Source organism: Cuculus canorus, chromosome 5 (genome assembly GCF_017976375.1).
Source record: "Cuculus canorus isolate bCucCan1 chromosome 5, bCucCan1.pri, whole genome shotgun sequence".
Lineage (NCBI taxonomy): Eukaryota > Metazoa > Chordata > Aves > Cuculiformes > Cuculidae > Cuculus > Cuculus canorus.
Window position 1 is genome coordinate 65444204 of NC_071405.1, and position 21680 is coordinate 65465883.

Here is a 21680-nt window from a genome sequence, read left to right on the forward strand (position 1 = left end):
CACTTATAGATGCTCAGGGACCTCTTGTCGCTTCTTGCTTACAGCCACACAGCGGGCCCTCCTTTGTCCTGTGCACTGTGTGAATGTTTTTTAACCTTGTCACCCCATTATGGAGGATCGTACAGATCCTCATCAGTGCCATTATTTGCACCTGTGGCAGCAAGCTTTTCCAGCACTTTTCTTGACTTCTTCAACTGAACAAACTCCAAAATGATCGTCGTTAGCCTGTCTGCCAACCGAGCATGTAATCAACAAGCCGGAGGAGCTTTTGTGCAAGCAGGACAGCAGCTGGTTTTGCTTACACTTTTACCTTGGCAGGACATTTTCCATACTCACTGCCAAAAATATATAGCATCTGGCTGTTTTCAGCCTGTCCAACTTGAGTTTCTGGCTTGACAGACGATTCCTTGCTGCACTGATTTGTAGAGGCTGTGCCTGGAAAGCACTGAAGTCTAGGAGCTTGCGTACGTGCGTACTGAGGCCGTACCAACTAGTCTCCATAGCTGTATTATCTGCAATAATATTGCTTGTAAAGATATCTATAAGGCCACTGAAAATAGTAACTATGAAACATTTTTTAGCCACAAATTCCTATATGAAAGTATCTCAGTTTGTCTGAGGCTGCAGAACTTCTGTGGTGGTGAATACACCATAGTCCTGTAAGTGGCAGCTCCCTCTCCTTGTCTTCCTTGGTCTGTACTTCCTGAAGAGTCTGTATCCCTCCACTGTAGCATTCCAGTCATGAGCTATCCACCACATCTCTGGGATCCCAACAAGATCCTACCAAGATCTGCAGCTGCGCACGGATCACTAATTCCTCGTGTTTACTTCCCACTCCACATACCTTAGTGTGCAAGCACTTCATGGAGACTTCTTTGCTTACATGCAAATGCTTGAGGTGACTCCACTGTGAGCCCTGTTTTATTAATTTTGTGTTCCTCATTGTTCGCATAATTCCAGGACCTCCTTGTCTGCCATTGCTCTCACACAGCTGCAGTAACTCTCGCTCCCTCCTGATTCCTGATTTTGGTTTTCATATGTAATCCCAAATAATAATTTGTATCTGGTTGTCAATACTTGGAAGCAGCACTTTGAAGGTTTGGTTTTAAACAGTGTTTTGCAGTTCTCTCATTGTTATAATAAGGAACTGCTTGGTTAACCCACTTCTCTTCCTGGCCTGATGGAATTGAGAACATTATGGAAAGGTCTTTCTAGTTATAGGAGCTACTTTGGGTTTAAGTTGGATGCTTGTCATTTCCCAAGTCTAGTTAAAAAACAGTGAAACAAATGTTTCCAGACGTTAACTCTGGTTATGTTAATATCTTACAGTGATACCTTGCTCCATATATATCTGGTCTAGACATACATTAAAGTGAAAATATTGTGGTAACTGGCAAACAGGAAATGTTGCAGATCTTTCCACTCAATCTGTTTGAACATTTGCCTGTATTACTATGTGCCATGAACCCACAGCTATACGTATTCATACTACTCTTATTCTTACAGACAACGCTCACGTGGGGACCCTACTTGTGGTTTCACATGCTGCGAGTCGCCACATCAACCTTATCAGGTATTGCTTTATTTAATTCTTGGGTAAACCAGTGATGGAACATTGAAAGTCACTTTGACAGACTGTACATCACCTTTGTGAGCTTCCAGCCATTTTTTCACCAGTGTGAACGAACTTCTGTGTTAATCTGTGGAGATCAATCTTGCCTTAGGCACTATTTTTTTTTTTTTTCCTTTCAATCAACAACTCTTGAATGGCAGAACAAAGCAAAAATACCCTTTTGGTGAACACTTTTTCCCCCTTTTTCTCCATATGGTGATAGGGTGGTGTTGGCAAGGCCTTCTATCATCTTTCTGTTAGGTTTTGAATGGAATTACTTTGTATGATGTTATTGGAAAAAAAATGGAGTAACTAAACTGACAGTTCTTATGAAGAGGGCAACTAGAAATTATTCCAAGAACATGTCTAGTCCTGTGCTTTACAACAGATTTTTGAGGTTACAAAATAAACAGAAATAAGAAAGACTATTGTCACAAGTCTTAAACTCACTGCATAGAAGTGTATTTGATCTGTCAACCTCATAAAATTTTGCAAAGTTTTAAAAATGCTTATCCTAGTCTGTGTCTTTCCCGAGGCGTAAAGTGTCTTTATTGGGGTTTTTTTTGAAAAATACTGTGGAGTTCCTGTTATCCTGCCTGTCATTCTTGTCTTATTTTGGGTATTTTTTAAAACTATTGTCAGATTATTCTATTAATGAGCCTATTTTTATTTTTAGAAACACTTTTTCTCTAACATACAGTGTAATTCTATTCCTTGTCATAATTGTTTTTCATACACAAAGGTAGATACTGCTTTACTTTTTTGAGAAATCTTACAAATTTGAAGATCAGTACTTCTTCTCACTTCAGTCTTGCCTCTTACATTTGTAATTTGAACTGGTCTTTTGCACATGAGTTCTGGATGCCAGAATATCTAGAGAATTAGTTATAGTGAATGTTCTTTGAACCATTCAATTGCTAACTTCTAACCTATTTTCCCTTAAGGTGACTAACTGGTTTGTATCGTTGGGGCAGATTTGCAATTTGAAGTGCAATATATTTGACTTCTTGCTTGCTTTTACTCAAGAACCAGTGCTGTAGCCATCGTCACGATAAAGAGATTGACAGAAGCCCCCCTGTTCTACACAACAAACTGTGCACTGACTTTTAGCAGAGTAGCACTGCATGTAGCCTGTAGCTTGAAAACTGAGACAGCTGAAACCTAAATATTTTATTAATACATCAGTACGCAACACAGAACATAGTTAAACAAACTCTAATGACTTTAAGTATGGATATATCAATGCATTGAGAGCAGCCCTGCAGAGAAGGACTTGGGGGTGCTGATTGATGAGAAGCTCGATGTGAGCCGGCAATGCACGCTCTCGGCCCAAAAGGCCAACTGTGTCCTGGGCTGCATCCAAAGTAGCGTGGCCAGCAGGGAGAGAGGGAATTCTGCCCCTCTGTTCCTCTCTTCTGAGACCTCATCTGGAGTATTGTGTCCAGTTCTGGAATCCTCAATGTAAGAAGGATATGGAGCTGTTGGAACAGGTCCAGAGGAGGCTACAAGGATGATCAGAGGGCTGAAGCACCTCCCATACAAGGACAGGCTGAGAGAGTTGGAGTTGTTCAGCCTGGAGAAGAGAAGGCTCTGTAAAGATCTTATAGTGACCTTCCAGTACCTGAAGGGGCTACAGGAAAGCTGGAGAGGGGCTATTCATAAATGCTTGTGGGGATAGGATGAGGGGGAATAGGTATAAACTGGAGAAAGGCAGGTTTAGGCTAGACATTAGGGAGAATTTCTTCACTGTCAGAGTGATGAGGCACCGGCCCAGATTGCCCAGGGAAGCTGTGGCTGCCCCATCCCTGGAGGTGTTCCAGGCCAGGTTGGATGGGCCTTGGGCAGCCTGACCCAGTGGGAGGTATCCCTGCCCATGGCAGGGGGGTTGGAATTAGATGGTCTTTAAGCTCCTTTCCAACTCAAACCATTCTATGATATCAATACATAACTCTAGATTAATAGTGCCATTAGACTGAAGTGTCAATACAGTTGGTAGCAATGTATTCTTGTCTAACTTTAATCTTTAGTTAAAGTTCAGTTAAAGGCTTATCCTTTAACTGATCCCCTAGCAAAACAAACCTAGATCCAAAGCTAAAACTAGAATTCAAAAAAATGCTACCACCATCTAGATTTTTGTTGATTTCTATGTTCTTCTTTTGTTCATTCTTTATTTTAGAAAACAATTATTAGCATTAGCATAATCAATTGAGCTAATAATCATGTATAAGTAGCCTAGCAGATTTTTGTCTTTTGAGTGAAGTAGGACTATAGAAAACCATTCTGGAAAGATAATACCTTTTAAAATAAAACTGTGCTGAGGAATTTTCTTCTAGGTACTAATTGTACATAAACCTCTATTTTTTAGTGTGTGATTTCCTTGGGGAAAAGATTGCATCTGTTCTGGGGATAAGCACACCGAAATACCAGTATGCCATTGATGAGTACTACAGAATGAAGAGAGAGGTATGTGTGTGAGATAGGGCTCTTGCACTCTTTTTCTCCCAACTTGCCTTCCCTGGTATTTAAAGAAATGAAATTTGTATTCCAGCATTAAAATGAAATTTTAGAATTCCTATTTCAGCTCACCTTCGGTTTTCATTTGAGGCGCGATTAGTGCTTGCTTATCCGTCAGCCTTTTCTCACCAGCTCCTCAGTCTCAGAATGGGCTGGATCCTGGCCACAGCTCTTTTTGTTTCACTTGGACAATGCATTTTCAAGTCTGGTGTGTGAGAAAGCTGGATGGAGCAGTTACGGGGCTATGCACAGAGGCGGGTGCTCGCAATATATTTTCCAACTTTCAAACTCATTCAATGAAGTGTCAAGGGTAAACTGAACATGATGTTATCATTTGTTCTAAACCATAACTGGAAATGACTGATAAGAAGCCAGCGCTTTGTGCAAAAAAAACACCTTAATAATCATCATTTGGAAGAGATGGGAAACATATTTAAAGCAATATATATATATTGCTTTATATATATATAGGATGTTCTTATAGAAAGATTTAAAGTGGATGTAATTAGGTGGTAAACAGTAGCTTACAAATCTGGTGATCTATTTTTAGGAGGAAGAGGAGCAACAGGAAAACAAGATGTCAGAAGAAGCAGAGAGACGGCATCAAGAACAGCAGAACAAGGCACAAGCTGAGGCTCCTGTCCAAACAGACCAGCCCGAGGCGACAGCATGCACTTCATTTGTGAATGTAAACTTTGAAAATGAGGAGGTTGGCCAGTCTGTTGGGGAAGAGAAACAAGATGTAGTTCCCGTCCCTCCTTAAGTGTAAAGGTCTGTATGACGTAGGAATTAGGAAGTGTCAGGTGTCACACTCTGGCTATAAGAAGCAGGAAAAATAGGATTGTGCTTATTCAGTGAAATACAACTTATAGCATTCTTATTGATCAGGAGAGAGCTAGGCTATGTCTGTTCAGTCTGTCTGCCTAATAAAGGCTGAGGCATTCTGCCAGATTGGCACTTCAGTTAAAAACAAAGTTGCACTACAAACATTTGGTCTAAAATTGAATGTGTGAGCTAATTTCTCTGTTAAGCAAAAAATGTCTTTTCTTCGAATTGCCCTGTGTCTCACCCCCATGGGTTGCAGATGCAGTGCTGTTTCCTACTTCTGATTTGCACATTGTTTGCAACTCAGCTCTCTATGAATAGATTAATAGGAATCCATGTCCTGTAACTCACAAGTCATTTTAATAGCATCTGATTTCTCCTATTTATTGTCGCTATTGTATGCATGTGTTTTATTTCTGTTACCATTTAACACAAGAGAAAGTGTTAGATTTAATGTTGATTAGTCCACCAACTACTTTTTTTTTATTAAAAAAGAAAAAATTACTTCAAAGGAGGATGTAAACACCCATAAGACCTTACTAACAAGTACCAGCACTCCTGGAGGCTAATAGTGCTCAGCTGCTCTATGCGTTGCTGCAGCCAAGTCCAGGACTAGCATCAGCGTAAGATGTTCTCACACCACGTCCAAGAATTAAGAGACTCACCTGCTTGAATACTCCTTTATATGCTCTGAATGGTCCTGGCTAATAAACTAGAGCCTAGCTAAATTATATTGAATGCACTGGACACTCCATATGGCACCCACCTAGAACTATGAAAACTTTTTTGGACATAGATTACCTGAGTGAGTATACTTTATTAAACTAAACGGAGTATTTGTTTAATTATCAGTAATGTGGATGGATGTGCCATTACACAGGTTTTTTTCTTCCCCTCTAGCGGACAATATATAAATAACAAGAAAACACAAAACCAAACTTAATGACTGTTTCTTTTTCTTAAATAGACAAAGCACTTTGTTGCCATACTGCAACAACAGTAATTTTTATTTTTGTCTAAGTGAAATGCAGGTGACTCCAGAGCTTTTAAGTAGCCCACAACACCAATTAAGGGTATTTTACTGCAGTAACTCTCATTCTAGCTTGTAAAAGGTGAATAATTTACTTTTCGACAATCAAATGTCAGTGTCCTGGTCACTTTCTACAGAGAATCATTGTAGATAAAAGGAGCAGAGAACCTGCATGAGTTACCATGGGAGACGTTACTGCTGTCCTTGAGACTTCTAAAAACCTTTTCAAAGCCAGCCCTCAGTGAGATTGTGAGTTGGGTGTCATCTTGTGTCCCTCCAGCCTTGGCTCCAGCTAAGGAATCTGAGGTAACATCAGAGGCCAGGTAACTTGGCTACTAAATTTCCAGTTATGTATTTATTTCAGACAACTGCTGACTGAACTAATGTCCTGTAGAGCACAAAATTCCTTCTTCTATCTGCCCTTGGCACTCCAGCACTACAAAAAAAAAAATCTTCTGAGGAGGATTCAGTCATCAGGTCTGTTCATCTGTTCTTTGTCTGTTTTTGAATTCTGAGACAGCTGTGTTAGATCTTTCCTCAGCCCTGAACATCTGCAAGGGACAGCTTGGTTCAGTACCTGGGAACAGCTTGCTGGGAGTTCTTATACTGTCAGAGACAGAAATCTTCACATAGGTCAAGAGCAAAACATTTGCAGCTGAAGGATGCTTTGCTTCTCTTGGTTGGCTTTTCTTCCCCTCCCGACCTTCTGTTGCATTTGCATTAAGAAACTGTCTCACTGCCTTGAGTTTAAACTTCTTTGTACAAAATACTGTATTACTCACTGTGCCTTAACTTAATCCTTCCTTCAGTTTTTTGCAGGCTGTATGAAAGCGGTTTACTTTCATAATGTTTTAATTTTTCTGTAAATGCATTAATTATTTTATATTAATATAATTTTTGAACTGGAAGTTGGCTGTGGCTTTTCCTTTAAAAGGGTGTGGTCTTTGAAACTGCCTGCACACAGGAGTGCTGGTTCATATTTTCTATTGAGTCACACATCCCGGTGGAATATTCAAGCACTGAAATTCAAGACATCATATTACCCCCACCCCTCCTTAGAAACTCATGTAGAACTCGTTAACATACTCAGTGTGTTAACCACCACCTCAAGATAAGAAATAGTGCAGGATTGCAGCCACCTCTGGCCTGGAGCAGAAGTAATTTTATCTAAAAGTTAAAGCATTTCCACAGCTTTGTTAAAGAGCGAGAAAGTTCTACTGCTTTAACTACTGCTATAGCAAAGCTGTATAATTAAGTAAATTACATAAAACGCTTGCACAGGAGGTTAAGTTGGAGAAAACCTAGTGTTTGGATTAGTTTTAACTACACCTAAAGCTAGTGCAATTTTATTTCTGTTAATGAACCTCTTAAGTTGTAAGTAACTGCTCAGTCAGTTCAGTAGTTATGTACTTATCTTTTCTGTTAAGACACTTGCAGCTGGACCCACAGAGAAGAAAGTCCCAAGCTCTTTACTTTTTACTGAAGACTTTTGCCTTTACAACAGAATGCTCAACAGTGTTTCCATTAGAGGAAGCCATACAGAATGCAGTGGGAGGCTTGGGATGGCTAAGCAGATACAGGCCATTGTTGAATCAGATACCAAGAACCATCTCCTTACTTTCAGGACAAATTCACATTCTAAAATAGGGTATTCAAATAAGAACAGGGCTTGGTACATAGGGAAAATGTCCAAAAATATTTATTTTAATAATAATAAAGAAAGATAATTTTTACCCCTTAAAAAACATTTGCTTTTTTGTTACAGAAATTAGTTCCACAATTTCTGTATGCACCAGGTTTAATATTATATGGGGGCAGCAGGAGGGGAGGGCAGTAGAAGTGAAGAGGTATCGTTTCAGATAATGAACATTTCCAGCTTCCAATGGGTGGTGCATCAGATTGAGATATCTCTGTGGATACAGTCTGCTCCTGTTCAATGTCACGTATCATCAACATCAGCAGCGCTGTCATTATCACTTGCCACAAGGACCTCTCTGTTCTCATATGTCCAGAACCCATTCAGATCAATCAGAATGCTGGTAACAGTGTCTCCTTGACTGCTATTGATTAAGTCTTGAAGGGAGATTTTGTAAGGATCCTTAGGCTTTACCATATCAAAGATTTCATCCTATGAAAGAAAAGTCAAAATTAGGGAAACAACCCTCTCCCCCATATTAATGAGCAGAATAATGACTGGTTTATAAAGTATACAGAATGATCTTTGGGTAACTAGTGCCACCCACACCAATTTACAAAAAAAAAGCTATTAAGACTCAAATCATTTAAGATACAAAGTACAATAACTGGCTATAAAGAGGAGCAGTGTGCTCAGCTCCCACATCTCAAATAAGGATTTGCTTTTCTGGGAAGGCTTTGGCCTCCAAGTGGCAACATGAAACTTGAGTCACTTGTATGAGCCAAGTATTATAGAAGCTCCTGTACGTGTTTTTTTTTCCACAAGTACTAAAACTGTTAAACATAAAGTAGGCAGTGATAAAGAGTTTTATAGACAAGTTTCTTTAGTCACTAGTCCCATCGCCTCCTCCCGAGGAGTGATCCTCAATCATAAAATAGACATACCAAGTATCTTCAAGCGTAAGGCACAGCAACACATACCTAACAGGTGCTCTGTCTATCAGTAAGGAAACTGTCTATTAGTAAGGTAAGCAGTTCCATACCAGATTTCTTACAGAGTAACTGCTGAATAGAAAGACATCTTCAAACCTATAAGTAGGACCAGTTAGATTATCTCTACTACCCTGCAAGTAAATCTACAACAACCTAGAAACTACAGTAGAACATAAGTAAATTAGGAAATGCTTATTCAAATATTTCATGTAGTGCTCTATTCAGTAAAACTAACCTTGACATCCTGAAAAGAAACTGGTTCTTGTCCATGGATTTTCATTTGTTCCTGAATAGCCTAGAAACAGAAGGAAAATTAGGAACAGGTAGTTCAGTATTATACTGACACTGTATGAAACTTCACTGCTTCTGGATATGAAGCTGTAATGCCCTGTGACAAAGCATTCATGGCACCACTTGCCATCAATTCTCCTCCACAAATGAGGCAGGGGTGCACCAGTCTTGGTGCATAAGAAGTTGAACAAGAACCTGCAGAGTGCCTTTGTAGTGACGAAGACAGGTGAATACTGGGCTGCATTAGTACAAGCACAACTAGCAGGTTCAGGGAGGTGATAATACTTCCAGACTCAACATTTGGACAGTCCTCCAGATACAGTCTCACAGCTTTGGGCTCCCCTTTATGAGATACTGATAAACAAGTGGGAACCTGCTAGAGGACTATCAGGATGCTTAGAATCATAGAACAGTTAGGGTTGGAAGGGACCTTCAAGATCATCCAGTTCCAGCCCCCCTGCCATCCTCAGATCATCCCACTGGCTCAGGCTGCCCAAGGCCCCATCCAACCTGGCCTTGGACAGCACCAGGGATGGGGCAGCCACAGCTTCCCTGGGCAACCTGGGCCAGTGCCTCACCACTCTCATGGGGAAGAAATTCTTTCTAATGTCCAGTCTAAATCTGCCTCTCTCCAGTGTATACCCATTCTCCCTTGTTGTGGGAGTCCTGTAGGCCCTTCAGGTACTGGAAGATCTATAAGAGCTCCTCAGAGCCTTCTCTTCTCCAGGCTGAACAACCCAAATTTTCTCAGCCTGTCCTTGTAGGGAAGGTGCTCCAGCCCTCCAACCATCTTTGTAGCCTCCTCTGGACCAGTTTGAAGAGCTCCATATCCTTCTTACTTTGAGGATTCCAGAACTGCACATAGCATGTGGGGTTAAAGCACAGCACAGTAGAGAGGAGAGGCTTGAGATGGCAATTAATTCACCTGGAGACCACAAAGCTGAGGTGGTGAGGGAAATCCAATTCCCATGTTCAACTAGCTAGCAGGTGGGTAGAGACAATACACCCAGATTCTTCTGGGAGACACAACGCAAAAGATCAAAAGGCAGTGGATGCCAATTTCAGCAAGAGGCATTCCAAATAGACAAAGAGGGGAGAAAGGGTGAGGGGAGAAAAATGTTCTCAGTCAGTGTAGTCAAACATAAGGACCCTTGCCCAAAAAGGCTGCCGTCTCCTTCCTTGGAGATACCCAAAACTCGCCTGGACAAGGACCTGAGCAACTTGACCTAACCATGAAACTGGCCCTGCTCTGAGCAAATAGTAGGTGCAGGTGACATCCAAAAGTCCATTCCACCCCGAATTATTCCAAGGCTCTAAAAGGCAAAAAAAAAAGCTGTGGGGTTTGTTTGTTTGTTTTAAAAACGCTTTCCTTTTTAGAAAAGGTTTCCATATAAAGAATTCACCAAATCATATGGTTGTAGTCAGTATCAGAGATAATGTTCAACTGGAGACCTATTACAATATAGAAATAACGTGGATATAAGATTATGCCTTGAGACTGCCTGAACGCTTTACTTACTGAGCTGAATGAATTATGTACCCTGTTCATCATACTTGGAGCATACGGCTAAGTAAAATGACACTGTTTATTTTTACAGTTATAATACGAACCACATAAAGAAAATTCAAGTGTTTGTCCTGTGTCTGAGTAGATACCACCAAAGGGATCTTGTACATGAAAAAAGCATCGCACTCATAACTCTGCCTAAACCATCCACAGCAAAAATATTATTTTACTGCATGACATTTCTCCTCCAAGATATCGAGGGTATCTATTAAAAAAATAAGACAAGCCAACAAAACATCCAACCCCACAACCAAAACCATCATATGCCACAAAAAAAACCTCAAAACTACTCACATACAAACCACAATTTTGAGGAAGACTTCACAAGCCTTAGGTTAATTTTAATAATAACTAACAAAAAAATTAAACTTATTTTAAATCTATTCTGAGAGCAAGAGACAAAAATACAGAACATGAAAAATGCAAGAAGCTTTTTGCAATCAATACAGTGAATGAAAAATCCTACATCTGTACGGACCCATCACTGCATTTCATTATTTTCATTTCTTTCCACCAAATTTTAGGATTACAGTGGAAATTAAAACCATGGGCAATAATCAATTAGAACCATCATAAGGCATTTTAATACATGATCGTTAGGTAATTTTAGGACAATTTCATTTTTTAAAAAAAAAAAATCAATAAATATTTTTCCTAATCAAAATCAAAACAGTTAATTTCAATTGCAGATAAAATGTTGAAAATGCCTTTTGAATTCTCTCCAAGTTTTGCAATATTTTTTTTTTAATATTTTAAATCTTCTTAGAAGTAGTTACTAGCCTCCCAGTGGGTACTGGTAATTCAAAGTGATTCCCTGCAGACCTGCACGCAGAAGCACACAGGCTGTAACACTATAAACACAGAAAATGGCCTACCTGTATAAAGAGACTTACCCTAAAGAAATAATTAAGGGAAAAGACATTCAGGTATCCTTTGTTCTCTATATCAAGCAGTTTGAAAATATATTGCAGAGCTGCAGGCTCCTTTCTGTTTTCTAATGCAAGCACAAAGTCCAGGTAGGTTTTATAGTCCTAAAAGTAGACACAATCATGCTTATTACAGTCTTCTTTCTAAATTGATTTTGCAAGCAGGAACTTTATAATTGGCAGTTATTTCATTGTAGGAGATCAGTCTATTTTCTGAAAAGGCAACATGAAACAGAAAATGGCTGCAACCACCAACATGAACAAAAAAGTTAGCATTTGATGACTACTGCCATTTTAGATGTACAGCAGCATTCCAAGCAGAGATCCAAATTAAATATGCTACGTGTACTTTAAAACAATGTTTAATATATTTTTAGACTGCTGGACATCCCCAGCTAGTGAAGAAAAGCCATATAAAAAGTTTTCATTACTCCAAATTAAACATACAGTGGCAGTAAGGCTGCAGTTACCAATGAACTATAAACCCAATTAAACTTTATAATCCTTAGACCAGAGTAGGTCATTTGGCAAATCATATGGTAGAAGTATTAGTAAACATCACAAATACATATCATACTTTTTTTTCTCACTAGTACTGATTTCGTGGTTCCCTGATCAAGATACAGTTGTGACAAGGACAGAAATCCTTCAGTCTTAATGTACAGAATAACCCTATCTCAAAGCCCAGAGCTGTGCTGCCATTCAGCTGGAGCGTGACAGGCTGGAAAAATGGGGCTGACAAGAGCCTCAGCAAGTTGAATGCAAAACCCTACATTGGGAGAGGAATAACCCCACGCACCAGTATATGCTGGGGGCTGACTAGTCAGAAAGTAGCTCTGCAGGCAGACCAGCAAGTCCTGATGAGCCACAAAGCTGATGACAGGCCAAGAACATGCCCTTACAGTAAAGGCTGCTGACAGCATCCTGAGCTGCACCTTATCTTTGCTGGCAAGATAAGGAAGCTGATCCTTCCTCTTTACCCACCACTGTTTAGGCCACATCTGAGCACTGGGTCCTGTTCTGATCTCCTCCGTACAAGAGATACAAACCTACTACAGCAAGTCCAGCAATGCACTACTAAGAGGATCCCTCCCAACCTCAAGGATTCTCTCATTCTACAAAAAAAATCTGCCAAGGCAGCTGAAGGATTGTACAGGGAATTTGTAATTCATCACTTTTATAGCTGAGTCATCTGAATGCAGACAATAAGAGTAGCGATACATTAAGTAAAGCTATGGAAAGCTTAATACAAAAATCACTGTTGTCTTCATGACAAAGTTGACAGCTTAACTAACTTGCATTAGTCTCAAGCATGCTGCTTGTCTTAGGTTCTCTGTAAAGAACTACATGCAACTAAAGCACTGCTGCATCTATGCATATTTTCAACATGCACTTTATGTTATTAAATCTACAAGAACCTTTATCTTCAGCTGCCTGGATTTTGTACCACCTCTGCTTTTCAAAACAAGCAACTTGTCTTTAAGCCGTGCTGCAATCACCTTGCTGTCAGAAAATTAATTTTCTAATTTGCTAGATGGGCATTTGTAATCACAATGATAAACAAAAATTAATTTACCTCATGCTACTCTTTATTTTAAAGATATCGATTATGAGACACTTCCTGTCTCAATAAGCCAAAGCTTTTATATTGTGAACAGAGTGAAAATATGTGATTACCATTTCACCATCATAAGTTAGGCATTCCTGAAACACCCGGTCCAGAAATATGTTGGTCAGAGTCCCCGTTCCATACCGGGACAGTTCTTCTTTGCTGAGCATGCCATTGTGATCTTTATCAAGGTTTAAGTACTGGCCTATGGAGGAGATAAGAGAAGGCAAAATATAATTTCCCCTGTATCAGCACAGAACTATTTCAAAAGAGAAATAAAATACAACATCTTTTAAACTATTTATTTAATTATCATCATAGAGTTAATGCAGTTAAGTGGGAATATGCTAGATTACAATAATATTCATAGAGCATCATAATGAGGGAGTGGGGGTGGCATTCCCATAACAAGGTTTTAGTAGCCCTACTCTAATGGCTCAAAAGTAAAGGCTGTGTACACAGAGAAAAGAGCAGAAGATTAAAAGCATATTATTTTACATAGATCTGCTCTAAGCATGAAAAAAAGAGCTGAAGGTGATGCAAAACTCTGAACAGAACAGCCAGAAAGAGAAGGTTACAGAGGAATCTTGTACCTTGTGCAACAAGCACAAAATGACAGTGGATAAAAGGGCAGTAAAGAGCAGCAGTGGAGAACGGAAACTGTAAAATCAAGAAGATATACTAAAATGATAGATACAGGAGTTGAAAAGACAAGCTATCATGAAGATTGAAAGATATAAAACCAGGGGAAAAATAATGCTAGGAATGTAACTAAGTCATATAAAGCAGAGGCAAAATGGGGGAAAGAAAAAGGGTTCACATATAAAGGAACCTACCATAAACTCTTAATGCAGAAGGAGCAGAAAACCAATTTGTTTCCTGACTTTCTTTAGAAAGTTCTTCATCCCTTAACTAAATGAAACATAAAGTTAGAATTCAGAAAGAGCAAATTAAAATACAAATGTACATGCTAAGAGATCTTTACCTCCAGTAAGTCATCCAGGAAGCTGCAAGCTAAAATATCCTGTATTTTTATCTTCCCTGCAGCAAGAAAAGGAAAATATATTTTAACAGTCACCCAGCCAACATATCCACTTGGCTGTTCTCATATAGGTCGTTCTACTTTAGAAAGAAGTATTCTAAGCATAAAAAAACTTTTTTAAAAACATAAAACACACCCCCGCCAAACTTCTAGCATCAAGGATAAGGATGTAATTTAAGAGATAAAATAAAAATAGCTTTTAAAACAACTGAACAGATATTGTCGGGAGAGTTATCTTAAAGCCTTAAAGGCCAGAAAACTAGAATTAAAAAAAAATGCAAGCATTCAACATTAAGTCAAAATGTAAAATAAAAAATGCAAAGAAATAATGCTTAAAATTATTTGTTGGGATAATATGGTCTCTTAGGTGATGTGATATTTTTGTATCTTCAGAAACTACAGATGTGACACAAAGCTATGCTGGGAGAATGCACCATTTCTGGCGCAGCTTTAATGGGTGCGCAGACACAAAGAGCTATGCAAAATAATGACATTATAACTTCACACACTCTATACATGCTTGGAATTACCTCTGCCAGAGGCTCCTGCCCACACAACTCTAATGTCTTTGAGTGGCACAGCTAGATCTTGAAAACACATGCAGTTTGTGGCTTAAATCAAGGGCACAGGAAAAAGCAAACTGTTGTCCGAGGGAGCTACATCTATAACAAGGATTAGCAGCTGTAACTGCAAACCTTTCTAATGAGTTTATGTGATGGACACAAACTTAATCACAGGAGAAGCACATCACAATAAGCATTCTTGAGCATTTCCATAGCTCTGTGGAAGTTATGCCAAACAGTTCTGCGGTTGCTGTGCTTTGTACTGACTCAAAACATTTACAAAATACCTACTGCTAATGATGCACTAGAATGAAACAATCTCTTATTTGTCAGTTTCTGTGAGGTAACTCTGGAGTACCACAGATGATAGGTATCTTATCAAGATTCCTTAACTAGAAGTAGAAGTAGGTTAGACCCACATAAATACTCATGGGCTTTGGTGGAGACCAATTTTCAAATACAAGACTGCTGAATGAAAGCCTACAAAGACAACTACATACTACATTGAACCACAAGTAGCTTTGGTGGAAGCATTTTAAAAGTGAAAATACTCCCACATATTTAGAATTTCAAAACACGGGTCTACCTGTTCTGAGAGGATCCAGAAAGAAGAAGAACTTTCTGACTGCTGTGCAGACATAGAAGGAGTAAAAGGATTTTTCTAAACCATCCAGTTGTGGCAAAGTAGGGATGAGTTCCAAAATATAGTTTTCCAAATCCTGCAGAGTTAAGAAAGAGAAGAACAATTTAAACAATTGTTTTCTATTGTTGCATGTTTGCTATATTCCACCCTGGCTTTCAAGTACACTTTGTTAAAAATAAAATCCTGCAATAACACAGGATAGAGCATGGAAACAGGCAAAAAAACTTGCGTCTGCGCGAGAAATCTTACGCCATGCATCTGTGATGCCATGACTGAAATGGTCTACAAATAAAGCAGAATGATAACAAAGTAGATGATATTTACATGTAAATATAAATGCATTCAAATGTACCTTTTTTTCAAATACGAATGTGTAACTCCTAATTGGATTATCCTATTGCTGAATATTCTTTAAGTAGGGGCAACTAGAACCTTCTTATTTTATAATATTAACTCCCATTAGAACAGGAGAATAATTAATCCAGGCCCAATCTAGCCATATGCTTTTATATCTACTATATCCTACTAAATCTAGTACAGTGTTAATGACATGAAACCTTGCTATCTACTATCTCTTTTTCAGAGAATTATCCATAGGTTAAAAAGGCTAGCAGCATTCTTGCCGCCAAATCTCTAAAATACAGATTGTTATTAATCCAAACAAATGCGCCCACCCCAAATCTACATTATGATACAAGCTTTTAGGATATAAGACTAGAAGAAAATTGGAGCCTTTCCGATGCTCTGTCATTTGAGCACAGATTTTAAGTTCATCAAGAATTTACTTACTGATTCTCTGAGGTAGCCCTGTCCTGCCACGTCATATAAGCTGAGACCTATTCTTGTCTGATGAAGCCATACTGTAAAACAGGAAACAGAATCACAGTGCAAGAAACCTAATGGGGTTTTGAGGCTTCACCAAAATATCAAGTTCTCCTAAAGCCCACAAAGCACTATCAGATGTTAAGTGCCTCTTTCTCTTTCCCGTTTTTCTGAGATTTAAGCAAACCCACGACATGCACCAGCTCTGCTTAGAAATGACATTTCAGTCTCTAAGTTAGCAAGAGTCACCAGCAATACATGATGGGCCAAGATTGCCTTACAATAATTAGATGTGAGAAGCAGCTGAGCAGACACCACATTTTACCTGGTACACGGAATCATATGGATTTGTTCTCCCTCACTGAACTAGAGATATCAGTAGGAGTACATTTTCATTGTGTTAAAAACAGCTGTACCATTTGGCATACAGATTGCTTGTCAGATTGCTACAGCCCCTTGTGCAGCATGAGACATTGCGGCCGTGGCCAAGGGTCCCAACCTCACTCCTGAGTTACAGCACAAGAATTAGAATAACACAAGCATCTATTTTTGCAATGAAAAGGCACGTTAATCAAGCAATGAAACTGCCACCTCCTAGTAACCAGAAAAAATTCCCAAGCCCCCAGGAAAACAGCATTAGCAGTCAAAGGTTAGATCTCACTGCCGTTGAAGAAAACAGCAAGTCACTAACAGAGCTCAAAACAGCCTTGAAAATAAAACAACTTCTCATTAACCTAAAAGCAGCATCAACTAACCTTTTCGCATGACATAATTGAAAAACTGCATGATAGATATCCTCCCATAAGGATCATTATGGAGTAACTTAGCAAAGATTTTGGCTGTGAAGAACTGCCTGTAAAACATAAGCACAAAGCTACTTCTGTGCATCCAATTACACTGTATTCACAGATACATAACTTAGACACTTTAAAACACTGCTTTAACAATATAGAATGTGTTCTGTGTAGTCAAGGATGTCAATTTGCTACACAATGCCCATCGAGTGGGATCCTAGCAAGTAACAATCAAAAAAGAAACTCAAGAAAACAAAGAAACTCGATAAAAAGCAGCTCCCTTTGCTGTTCATGAGACTCTTCAGCGATGACGAAGTTTTGAAAGCTTTTATTCAATTTTATTTCTCTGTAATATAATAATTTTGGTAGTCTCTAATCTGCTACAATGATATGCATGTAAAAGGAACTGCTAGTACTGACAACTAATCTGCTTCTCCTCAAAACTCAATCACAAAGCTATGTTCACAACAGCAGTCTCCAACAGGAGCATAAAGAAAAAATATTCACTGTATGCCGTACACAGAATATCTGGTAGGATATTTTCCATCAGGAAGTATTAAGGAAGGTTGGGCAATATCAGTGGAAATACGATTTCTTCTTTAAATACAAAATGTGCTGTTTACTGGCCACTAACATTATAAAAATGCTCAGGCCGATGAGAATTTGTTCTTCAAAAGGATGCAGTACCCTTCTTGCAGGCATCTCTACCAAAAGTTCCCTCACAGATGCAGGGCAACACACCTCTGTAAGGACACAGAACAACTAGTGCATCAATAACTACACGGACATGGGTTTATCTCACCATTAAAGTGCTTCCATCTATTTTAGCAACTGAAAGTTACGGCACCACTTAGGCTTAGCCAAAGCAAGCACATACAAGAGAAGAAAGCCTTACTTGCACTTAGGTCCAGCTTTTTCACCAACTTTCAAGAAGTTCTCATAGTTGATCATTGCTTCTTCCCCAGTCACTGGTGATGTCTGATGTTTGTCCAGTAGAAACCAGAGATTCTTTAAAGGCATTTACATTTGATTAGGAAGGTATTTAAAAAAGAGCATCTAAGAAATGCAGCAAAAAAAAAAGTTTTCTGCAAGGCTCTCTCAGGTAGTCATTACACATCATCAGTTTAGCCAGATGGGCAAGCAAGCGGTATTTCCACTGCTCTAAACTGGTGTTAAACCAACAAACACACTGACTTTCACTCACTAGGATTTCTAGGAACACATTCCTTTTGTCTTTATACTGCAGTAAACTCAACCATCTTTGGAGCCTTTAAGTGAGACATAAACAGAACTTATTTATTCTTCCAGGATCACTAGAGAAATTGTGGAGATGTGCTGAACACTAGAAACCATAACTATTAATAAAGTTCTACACTGACATCACCAGCCTGAGACTATGCAGCACTTCAGCTTCAGCTAGTACCTCATAACCAGTCAACGAGCCTAAATATAAAGCACCTTATCACAGGAGTCTCTGGGCAGATGGATCAAACTCTGCAAAAGAAGTAGTTTGTCAGAAGCCATTATGAGACGCAAAAAATATTTTCTTACCTGTAGCTCTTCATTATCCAACAGCTCTCTACTCTTTCTTTGCAGAAAGACTGCTCTAGATTCTTCTCTTAATTTCTGAAGCAAGACTTCATCTTCAGCTGGCAGCTAGAAACATTGTGGTGTTTTAATTTTCTGTACAGGGACACCATTCAAAAACTACATATCTAGCAAGTACTCTTTTGTCCTGACTCGCACGCTCCGATGAAGCTATTTACTTGACAGAAAATAACAAATTATCTTCCAGAATGCTGTGTGGTACCCGATGCCTCCGCAGGGATAATACTTGCCTACTGCCTCACACTATTTCAATATTGAAACATTTACTTAAAGCAGGACATCTTTAACATGAGAGACAGAATTCTACCTCACACTTGATAACCATCCAGTAAGCACTTTCCCATAGTCGCAAGATAGGAGAGCTCACACATAAAACGCATTTACTACTGTGTTTTTACACAGGAGAGGGCAGCACTTCCTATTTTGTGGCAAGTGTGACTCTTAGAAGTGTGAATGTCTACTGGACTTGTTTTGGCCAACAAAACAGATGTGAGAACACTTAGCACGAAAATTCTGCTGATGTTTACACACAAACTGTACAGCACTACCAGAACATGGACAGTTGCATAGGTAGTCACCAACTAAAACACAGATACTCGAGAACTTAATTGGCAGAAACTCAAGATTCTAAGTAACACCGGACCGTGCAAGGTTAGATAGCAGCTGAGCAGTCAGGCTGACAAGTGCCAGCAATATCAAGATATAATTCCTCTATCTTAATTTGATTCATTTTGCACCTAAGCTACCAGACCAAGCGTTTTTGCTCAATGATGCAAGCAACAGGGCTGTTTTCAGCTTGCAAGACTGATGACCCACCATTTTCACGAAGCAGCATCCCATCATGTCTACTCAAAAACAGTAGGATGTGTATTTATAACACCAGTGTGCCAAAATTTAGTCAAACCAGGAAGTTTTTCTCAAAGAAAAAGAAGATTTCCTATCTTTATAAAACAGCCAGGCTTACTGCTTGATTAGTGAACTATTCTGTGGCCTTTGATGATCTGCTCAGCAATTATTTGAAACTGCTGAAATCCACAACTGTACAAAAAAAATTACACATAGCAATCTACATCATTCAGATTTCAATCTACTTAAGCTTATGAAGCTGAAGTGTCCCTTTGAATAAGCACAACTTCCTTTTATAACACAGAAGAGGCTCTTGTTGAAGTTCATCTGGATTCCTCACTTACCCTGTAGTAAAATCGTGGTATGTTCGTATATGACGTATTGCCACTTTTTCTTCCTCCTTTCCATTCCATGTAATATTTTGTGAACAATTCCATTTCTTCATCTTTTAGCTCTTGTTCGCTCTTTTTGGCTGATTAACACAGAAAAGAATTTTCATGCTGTGCTCCAAACATAGTTTACACATAGCAAGGAGCTTGAAAAAAAAGGAATTAACTCCTTTAGCATCAGCCGTAATGCTGAGGCTTCTACAGCTATGCTCTTTGGTAACACAAATACCAGGTGGAAATGAATGGAGGACAGGCCTATTGTGTAAATAAAGTAATAGATACCACAAATATGTTACATATATATGTGTTTGACTACCTACAAAGTGCCTCTCTCAGTAACTGCACCTATCAGACTCTCTGTAGGGTACCTGTAACAGACAGGTGGGTGCGGCTGACAAAGCAGCACTAAGGTAGCATTTTTTAAGGCACTGCTGACTACAAGCAGCAGCACAACCTTGCTTTTTCCCTATATAATGTTGGTGACAGTGGTGACAGGCCTGCAGGGATACCAAAAAATGCCAGAAAAAAACCTCTAAGATTCATTTTAGAAAGCAAGCATACTTTGTAAGGCCTGGGCAACATGAGTGAGTGATTGCCATCAATTGTAGGTAACAAGAAAGAGCTGGGGACAGATTTCCCACTTACATGTGTATGTATAAATTTTTCCAGAAACCTTATGCATATTCTACTACTCTACAAAGACTAATTTTATTGTTACTATGAACTTCGCAACAATCAAAACTTTTCTAACTTGGAGCTGGCTCCAGCTCTCTGCCTGACCTTGTGTTTGAGGCAGGGAAAGTCTCCAGACAGAGAACAAGAGACACCCGCTCAGCACAGATCTCACTGCACACAAGGCATTATCATCTCCAAAAAATGAACAGCATCTGCAAAAACACTGCTTAGAATCATAGAATAGTCAAGGTTGGAAAGGACCTTAAAGATCTAGTTCCAACCCCTCTGCCATGGGCAGGGACATCCCACTGGCTCAGGCTGCCCAAGGCCCATCCAACCTGGCCTGGAACACCTCCAGGGATGGGGCAGCCACAGCTTCCCTGGGCAACCTGGGCCAGTGCCTCACCGCTCTCACGGTGAAGAAATTCTTCCCTATGTCTACCCTCAATCCAACCTGGCCTGGAACACCTCCAGGGATGGGGCAGCCACAGCTTCCCTGGGCAACCTGGGCCAGTGCCTCACCGCTCTCACGGTGAAGAAATTCTTCCCTATGTCTACCCTCAATCTGCCCCTCTCCAGCTTTCCTGTTGCCCCTTCAGGTACTGGAAGGTCGCTATACGGTCTCCTCGGAGCCTTCTCTTCTCCAGTTTGCTTTCACTGCTTGAGAGAAAACCCGCTGCCAGGGGGACATGCTGCCTAACTTTCAAAACCCACAAATTACTTAGATCAAACTTTAGCTTAAAGAAAGAATCCTCCACTTTCTGTATCAGTAACCACTTTCTGTGATCCCGGCGGGCCCATCCCGCACACGGAGGCCCTGGCCCCGGCCCCGGCCCCGGCCCCGCCCCCCCGGGCACTCACGGGCGGGGCGCGCGGCCAGCCGGCCCCGCAGACTCCGCTTCCAGTCCATGGCCGCCGCCCCCCCCGCCCGCAGCCGTTATGGCGGAGCCGCCCCAGCCGCCCTCACGGGGCTCGCGGCGACACGTGACACGCGACCGGCGGGGGCACGTGACACCTATCGGCCACGTGACACGCGGTTGGCCTCGTGCGCGCAGGCGCGGGCCCGGCAGCGCTACCGGGTGAGCGGGAGGCGGGAGCCGTCGCCGCCTCTGCTTCTGCTGGAAACGGCTGCCTGCTCGCGTCTCGCGGCGCCGAGGCAGGCTTGTCCCGCAGGGGTAAGGGCGCAGTACGCGCTGGGGCCGCCCTTCGTTACTCTGTGTCCGGGAGAGGAGGGAGAAGGGAGAGAGAGAGAAGCACGCGCGCTCTCGCACTCTATTTCCCGGCAGGCTGTGCGGC

The 21680-nt window shown here is 40.4% G+C and overlaps 2 protein-coding genes across 3 annotated transcripts in view; one reads left to right on the top strand and one right to left on the bottom strand.

Moving 5' to 3' along the window:
• Positions 1 to 4897, top strand: part of SRP54 (signal recognition particle 54) — a 32678-nt gene extending 27781 nt beyond the window's left edge. The window contains exons 3-5 of one of the 2 annotated variants that reach the window (XM_054068480.1): positions 1507 to 1573; positions 3978 to 4075; positions 4677 to 4897. In XM_054068480.1, the coding sequence (XP_053924455.1) occupies positions 1507 to 1573; positions 3978 to 4075; positions 4677 to 4889 (378 nt within the window). In that variant the 3' untranslated portion in view covers positions 4890 to 4897. The remainder of the gene's footprint in view (positions 1 to 1506; positions 1574 to 3977; positions 4076 to 4676) is intronic. The other variant, XM_054068481.1, reaches the window with a different exon arrangement.
• Positions 4898 to 6366: 1469 nt separating this feature from the next.
• PPP2R3C (protein phosphatase 2 regulatory subunit B''gamma) lies at positions 6367 to 21382 on the bottom strand. The gene is made up of 13 exons (XM_054068482.1): positions 21246 to 21382; positions 19665 to 19792; positions 18418 to 18522; positions 17762 to 17874; positions 16828 to 16925; positions 16040 to 16110; positions 15194 to 15326; positions 13988 to 14043; positions 13839 to 13914; positions 13071 to 13207; positions 11361 to 11498; positions 8845 to 8904; positions 6367 to 8109 (listed from the first exon to the last, which is right to left on the bottom strand). Exons 1-13 carry the CDS (start codon positions 21292 to 21294, stop codon positions 7921 to 7923), a joined length of 1353 nt encoding a protein of 450 aa, XP_053924457.1. The 5' UTR covers positions 21295 to 21382; the 3' UTR covers positions 6367 to 7920.
• Positions 21383 to 21680: the final 298 nt, after the last annotated feature.